General features: G+C 45.4%; 1 protein-coding gene across 1 annotated transcript; it reads right to left on the minus strand.

The window, feature by feature from the left end:
* Positions 1 to 1124: 1124 nt before the first annotated feature.
* On the minus strand, positions 1125 to 4499 carry LOC134485065 (sperm motility kinase Y-like). Its single transcript, XM_063280870.1, has 2 exons — positions 3834 to 4499; positions 1125 to 2782 (listed from the first exon to the last, which is right to left on the minus strand). The coding sequence occupies exon 2, from the start codon at positions 2760 to 2762 to the stop codon at positions 1461 to 1463; it is 1302 nt and encodes a 433-aa protein (XP_063136940.1). The 5' UTR covers positions 2763 to 2782; positions 3834 to 4499; the 3' UTR covers positions 1125 to 1460.
* Between the last annotated feature and the right edge of the window lie 3535 nt (positions 4500 to 8034).

The following is an 8034-nucleotide window of genomic DNA, read 5'->3' on the forward strand; positions in this document are numbered from 1 at the left end:
GTCGTCCTCATTAAGGACTTTCCGCACAGCTTGCACTGCCATCTAATTCTGTCTTCCAGGGGTGATCCTCTTCAGGAATATTGACATGTCTTCTATGAATGGTTAATATTCTGATAATTTGTTTCATAAACATTGCTCAGCATAGTATCTGTCTCCAAAAGAAGTCATTCAGCAATTATCCCAGGACAGGGAAGCAAAGTCCTCCTCCTCTTCCTCCTCCTCCTACCCCTCCTCCTCCTTCTCCTCCTCCTTCTTCTCCTCCTATTCCACTTCTCCTATTCCTTCTCCTCCAGATTTTTCTCCTCCTCCTCCTGCTCTGCCTCCTCCTCCTGCTCTGCCTCCTCCTCCTCCTCCTCCTCTTCCTCCTCTTCCTCCTTCTTCTACTGCTAATGCTGCTGGTGCTATTGCTGTTACTCCTGTTGGTGCTGTAGCTTCTTCTGGTGTCTTTTCATTGGCCATGTGCCTGAAATCACCACCTGTTTACACACAGGATATGACAGAATTTCAAGATGGCACTGTGAAAGAAAAAAAGAATTTATTCTAAGCAAAAAAAAATATGAGGTAGAATACTTAGATTACCATTTGCAGCTTTGATTGCTTTATTATTTTATTACTTCTTCTCTTCTACTACTCAGTTAAGATTTTTGAAAGAAATCATTTAGAAATGTTACCAATCAGTAGGCCTTAGGAACAAAAAAAATCAGTATGCAAAAAACTATGCATGCATCCAGGATTCTGACCATCAACAATAACCCACAAACTAGGTTGTTGATACTTATTCAATGACAAACCTTGTTATTAATTTTAAGGCTTAATGGAATGGGACGTCACATTTGAAAAGATAAGACTCTGTTCTGCAGCACTTGGAATTGATGACCACATGTGCTAGGACCAGTAGCCCATGGAAGAGTCCAAGATCCCATGAACCTCTAGTCCTCACTCTGTGGGAGCTATTGGCCTAAGGGGGAGCTGGGGTCCATCTGAAGGGATGGGTCAACAAGACAACTCTGTAGAGTGGGGAACTCATCATTCATATTGGGTCCCTGCTGGGAAGAGGAGAAATCAAGAAGAGGCAGGAGGCTTGGTGTTTGGGAAACCTCATAAATAACTTAGAGAAGATACAAGGTAAGAATTGTGGGGAAAATGGAAACCAGAGACAGAGGAAGGAGGAGCATAGAGCAAACTGGAAAGGACAAAGCACAAAGATACCTGGGCTATGCCTGCTGCTTGTTCTCTGGACTCTCCCTGTGGCTCATTTCTCGGGTGAGATGCTGTTCTGCCCCAGGCGAGGTTTCTTTCTCCTTGGCAAGCAGCAACAAAGATTAATCAGGGCATTTGCTATATTCATGGTCCACACCTTAAAACCTCTGTGCCGGACCCTGCTGGAAATGGGCTTATCCTCTAATGGGGCTCTGTGGGAGAGTAGATTATCTTCTTTTATTTCCTTGTTGCTACTCTTCTCACTGAAGATGCTTGTTGTTTGAATGCATGGGACACTCATGGCACATTTGTGATAGTGGTAGTGCCCTGAGAGGACCAGGCACAGTTGACCTTCTTCCTCCTTTTGGATGAGCCTTCTGGCCATACTGATATACTTGACTGTGGGAGAATGACACCTGCAAGGTGCCAAGGACTGGCAGGCTTCCACTCCTCTTTCTTTGTAATCTAAAAGCACCTGCAGGATCAAGGCTAGGAAATGGGGCTGCAATGGGACGCACTTGCTGTGCCTGGGCTGTGCAGCCATACCCCGGGAGGGCCTGCTGTTGTAGGAAGTAAAAAGTTGCCATTTCCTCATTATATTTTCTTTTTATTAGGGAGTATTTTATTACAGAGGCTTGAAATCCCATGCATTTCATCGCACCCAAAATTTCAGGGTCTGGCCTGAGGGGAAGCAGTTCTTCACAACGACCCGTGAACCCCTTCCCGTGTTCTTTGAACCAGGCATGTTTCACCACCTCACTGGCTGTTGGTCTATACATTGGATTTACTGTTAGTAATTGAGTAAGGAGGTTCTCCAGTTCTTCTGAAACCCCACAGGGGGTAGGATACACCCCTGCAACAACTTGTATTTGTAATTCTTGGATGATCACTGAATCAAATGGAAGCTTTCCCACTACCATATAATACAAGACCACTCCTATTGTCCACATGTCATTCTTCATCCCGTCATACAGAAGTCCAAGGAAGAGTTCCGGGGAACCAAAAGAGTACGCACCGCAGTGCTGGTTTAGCATATGTCCAGGTTGTGTTTCGGTGCTAAGCTGAAAGTCGATGACTTTGACCTTTTTGTTTTTATTGATCATTATATTGTCCAGTTTGAGGTCTCGGTGAACAATCCCCTTTCCATGGCAGTAGCTCACTGCTGACAATATCTGTTCAAATATTTGCTGGGCCTCATCCTCCTCTATGTGCCCTGACTCTCTGATGTACTGGTAGAGTTGTTGGCCTTCCACCAGCTCCATTATGAGGTATATTCTAGTTTTGTTTTCAATGACTTGTAAGAGAGAAACAATGTTGGGGTGGTTGATCTTTCTCATTATGTTTGCTTCTGTCATGGCTGGCTGGAACCACTGCTTGTTCTTTCGGAGAACTTTGACCGCCACTGGGGTTCCTGTGAGCTGGTGGTGGGCCAGGAGGACCTTGGCATGGCTTCCTTTTCCAATAGTCTTCAGTACTTTATATTGGGAATGAAAGGTTCCCTCCTGAGAGATACTGGGATCGGGCCTAGGAGGGGGTAACTCCTTCTCAATCTCTGTAGGCATTTTATCAGTACTAATGCTACCTAAAAATAACAAAAAAAAATGGAATCAAATAATGAAAAAGATGGAGCAATTCAGGAACTAAAATTACACATGTGGAACCTAAAAGAAACAAACGAAACAAAAAGAAAAAAAATAAAAATAAAGAAAAGACTAGACTAGAAAAATAGAATAAAATTATGAAAAGGGGGAAAATATGAAGAATCATAGGTAAAAGCCACCCAAATAACCAACCCCAAAAGAGAAAGCCAAGAGCACACACATACTAAATGCAATGATGAAAATGAAAATCGTCACACTACAATAGGAATGGGCAGCCAAAGCTGATCAATACTGTGAATGGATGTAGTTTGAAGAAAAAGGTCAGATGAAAGAAACGGGAGGAGAAACAATTAGTATAAGACAAAACAAAGAAATGTAAAAAGCCAACACTTAAGGGAAACTCCATTGAATTTCAGGACCTAGTGATCCACAAAACTCCACAACTCTCCAGAGCAAAATACTGAAAATTAAAATTAAACAACCACAAGGAATAAGGCAGTTAAATATCAGTGAACAGTAAACCTTAAACAAAGGCTGAAGAGTCAAAATGTCACAAAGGGCAAATTTGTATCAAGACTAAGCCAATGATTGCTTGTACTCAATAAATAGAGAAACAGGAATAATGTAAAAGGATGAAACCGCAGGACATTGAAAATGGAGATAGAGTGAATCATCCGACTGCACAAATGTATATAATCAAAGCAGTAATATAGCATGTGAGAACATAAAAACCACCACCAAAAAATGAAACCAGCAATCCATAATGAAGAAAGATAGAAAGAAAGAAAAATCAAAACCACAATAAGGAAATAGCCAGTGGTCTTGAGAATATATGGCCTAATTCTATCTCTTAAACACAGAAAAAAAAAATCAAACCATAAATGAGCAGGCAGCCGTCTACGTAGGCCTTTAATCTGATATTATGGGGTTGGCATATCAAAATCCTGGGAGCCACTGGTCAGCCAACACAGGTACTTGGGCAGCTCCAGGCCAGTGAGAGAGCCTGTCTTGAAAATGAGGTTGATGACCTACCTTAGGAACAGGAGCCCGGGCTGACTTCTGGCCTCTACACTCGCTTGCACTGAGGTGAAGGTAATATAGATACAAGAAGGGGCAAAAGGGGATGGGAACGTGTGTACACACACACACACACACACACACACACACACACAGGCACACACAGAAGCACACACAGAAATACACAAAAGTGTACTTATACTCACACAGACAAACTCTTACAAACACCCAGATTCACACAAAACCCAATCACATATGAACAGGTACACACATACTTACACACAAGCACACCAATAAAAACGCACATCACAGACACACACAAACATACACACAGGGACACACACATGCACAAGAAAACGTACACACATACAAACACATACACACAAACCTGTAAACTCACACACTCCTACATATACTGACAAACACGGGAGAAAGTGTACACACAGTCTCACACAAGCAAATCTGTCAACACACATCATCCTACACACATAGACACATACACATATACACAGTACAGTAAAATCCGATACAACCACACACAGCTCACTAGATAAAACCAAGTCGCAGAGGGCTCCACTCCACACCTCCTCTCAAAGCACTCAAAGAAATCCAGGCCTGGCTACAGCTTAACATCTGTTGGCTGGACCTCCTCACAGTCGCTCCTCATGAGGTCACAATAGGACCTGTCATGACATGGTTGGGAAGGGCTTCAAGGCTCTGGCTTCTGTGGGCTATGGAGAGACTAGGCTTTTAGAAATCAAAGCCTGTAAGATGTTTACCTCTCCTCAGTTCTCTGTTTTGAATATTTGCTGTGCTCCCTGCTTTAAAGTCCTCATGTCTATGCTCGCTGTGTCACTTTTCCTTTGAATTCTGAATGATTAGCCTCAAACTGATGGTACAGATTTTAAAAAATGAAAAAAGACAAAGCTGTGTTTCTAAACTGACCCATCAAGATGACACTGTTCTCATAAATCCTCAGAAAGGCTCTATGTTATCATCAAACACCTGAGACAAAGCTGCAGGGATAGGCAGAGCACTTGCCTGCCAAGGGTGAGGACTTGAGTTTGAATCCCCAAAACCCCCATCAATGTTGGATGCATCAGCAAAGCCCACAAGCTCAGCATCTGTGCAGTGGGGAGGGGTTGTGGCTTGAAGACAGGTGGTCTGACATGCAGGCGTGAGGACCTGTCCAGAGGATGGCCCCTGACAGGACATGGGGTAGTGGTATGCATGGACACCTAGGCACATAAGGGGGTATGCATACACATGCAGACACTTCCTCTCACACAGAGGTTGGCATGATGTATAGAAAACCAAGTCCATCCTGAGTGTAGGGCTCACTTTAAATATTAAGGTCCAGTGATGGAACAGGCGTGTATGAGGACAAGGAGCTCTGTGCAACTTGGGACCAGAAGGAACAGAGTGGCTGTGCTGACACAGTTGAAATAAATTCTCAATCACAGTCTGTGAGAGCCAGGTCACAGGACCCAGGCAGCTGTGTTATTTGTGAGCAGTCAGTGCAGCCAGAAGCTAACTATTGAGCACTGACTGGCCCAAGCCCAGAAAGGGTCTCTGTTTTTCAGAGTGCTGGGGGCAGAGCAGTGTGTAGCGCTTTCCTTCTGAAGACTCTTCTGGGGTTTTGAATCCCCTGGAGAGGACCCTCATGGCTGCAGACACTCAGCCTTTAAGGAAAGATCCTCATCTGTGGAGTTCATTGAAAGACCTGAGAGCAGAAAAGGAAAGAAACAGGAAAATGTGCCACCTATGCTCACTGTGGTTCAGCTTCTGCCTTTGCAGCTGAGCTCAGGTGCCCTGGAGTCCTCCCTAGCCTGAGTCAGTGATCTCAAGTTCAAGTCCCTACTTCCTGGTTTGTAGTATCAAACACAGCACAGTTTCAGGCAAGAAAAGCTGTGAACACCATCTAGACATTGCTGTCTACATTTGGGGGGACTGTTGAGCCCCAAAGGGAGCAAGGGCTACAAGGTCAGGTATTACAATAATGGCCAAGGTTGGAATCCAAGTCCCAATCTCCCTTTGCTCTGGGCAGAGGGTAGGCCTGGCAATTGGTTCTTGCTGTGTACATGGGGAGAATCAAAGGGACTTATGGGATCGCTGGCACAGACCTGCCCAAGCATGGCTTAGGGAGCCTCACACCAACTCAATATTTGATGTGTTCCCAGCTTTGTCTACCACCCTCAGCTGTGTGCCATTTTCCCTGCCTCGTGCAAGGAACTCTAAATATCTTCCTATAGAAGGCGATCAAGGAGGAGTTGCACAAGGAGAGGTGGCGCTCTGTGGGGAGGTTCACATGGGCTAACATATTAGAGGGCCACAGTCCCAGGACTGATACTGGGTGGACACTCTCCTCTGACATCCAACACAGAGATCTTTGACAGAGATCAAGAGAAGGCTTCTCTGAATAGCTGTGCAGAGCACCTCCGATTCATGGACTCAGGACTGACACCCATAGGATGCTTTTGAGGAGCCTATTGTGATTCAAGGGCTCATCTGCCTGGGTCCATGTGCCTCTAGAAATGAGCCCAGGACTTGGCTGTGGATGGTTATGGGGTCAGATCAGAGGATGGGAGGGGGCTTGTCCTTGGCTCCTGGGAGTAGTGCAATTTTTCTTTCCGTGCTCCTGCTTTTTTTGATTTTCTTTCCCTTGGCATAAGGAGGGACTGGAAGAAGTCTGTCTTTGGGGAGTGAGGCTGTCTGGGAAACTGCTCGCAATTCTACATTATCATGCAGCTGGGGGCTTGGGGTTGTTGGCAGGATAACCTCTGCACCATTCCAGTCTGCTTCTCTCCACTTTATCCATGCATCCCTGTCCCAGGGCTGGGAGACCTGGATACAAAAGTCCCACCTGTAGCTTCCAGTCCAGGGATGGAGTCCCTCAGTGAATGGATTCCAGATGGTTCTCTGTAAAGCAGCATCGAACAGGGTAGTTACTGAACATGTAGGTACATGCAGGAGGATACTGCACTGCACCCACCCACATTTCATATAAAACCAATCCTCATGCTCAGGTACTAATTGGTTCTATTTACACCTTTCACCATTTTTGCTACTCACTGTACTGTGAAGGGTGAATTTTTATTGTTTCACTTCTGCAAAGAGACAGAGTTTAGCATTGGAGACTCCCTATAGCCTGGCTGGAAGGGAGGCCTTAACACCCATGTGTCCTTCTAGGAAAAAGCTCTTTCATAGGATGCCTCCCTGAGTCCCAGGATGTGTGGAGGGCTCTGGGCCCTATCCAGGGTTGACCTCAATATATTAACTAGAGCAGAGGCTTCTCTCTGATAGAACAGTACCACCCTCCTGCAAGATGTCTATGATGGTTTGTATATGCTTAGCTCAGGGAGTGGCAATATTAGGAGGCGTGGTCTTGTTAAAGTAGGTGTGTCCCTGTGGGCATGGGCTTTAAAACCCTTTTCCTATCCAAATGCAAGCCAATCTTCCCCAAGCAGCCTTCAGATGAATATGTAGACCTCTCACTTACTCTGGCACCATGACTGCCTGGATGCTGCCATGCTCCCAGCTTGATGATACTGGACTGTCTCTCTGAACCTGCAATCCTGTGTCCATTAATGTTGTCCTCATAAGAGCTGCATTGGTCATGGTGTGTCTGTTCTCAGCAGTAAACCCCTAACTGAGACAATGTCCTTGTTCCCTACTCCAGCTTCCTGGCTATAGAAGCTTCACACATGAGCGGCATTCTCTTGGGATATGGGCCTAATAGGCTCTAGGCTGTCTGCTTGATCTGAGAGTGCTAGGACATCCTGCTCCTATGGGCATTGTTACTGTTCCCATGCAATACTGTGAAAACATCAGCAGGCTCCTGCTTTCTTACCCCCCTGAACACAATGCTGCCTTTTCCAGGATTGGATCCAACAGCTCTCAGAACCTCCTCAGGAACTATGTGTTTCCCAAGGATTACCTGCACTTGCTTACACACCCCTATCCTGTGTTCTGAAAACTTTTCAAAGCCCATTCTTCTGAGACTGGTGATTTCAGGACAGTAGTGCCAAGTGTCTTGTCCTACGATGACAGTTCATTCTCATGAGGCATCACCTGCCCTTGACAGAGGATTTTTCCAAGGGGCATTGGATGTGCAGGAGAATTGTGTGTGCTGACTCCTGTCAGACCAGCACAGGATAGCATCAAGGCCCCATTTGCTCTTGATTTTGGAACTCATGGTCTTGGCACTGTCTTGTTG

This window comes from Rattus norvegicus, chromosome 1, assembly GCF_036323735.1.
Source record: "Rattus norvegicus strain BN/NHsdMcwi chromosome 1, GRCr8, whole genome shotgun sequence".
NCBI classification, from domain to species: Eukaryota; Metazoa; Chordata; class Mammalia; order Rodentia; family Muridae; genus Rattus; species Rattus norvegicus.

Bases quoted from the DNA above. Each gene is read 5' to 3' on its own strand.
- LOC134485065 (XM_063280870.1), bottom strand. From the start codon at position 2,762: ATGCCTACAGAGATTGAGAAGGAGTTACCCCCTCCTAGGCCCGATCCC.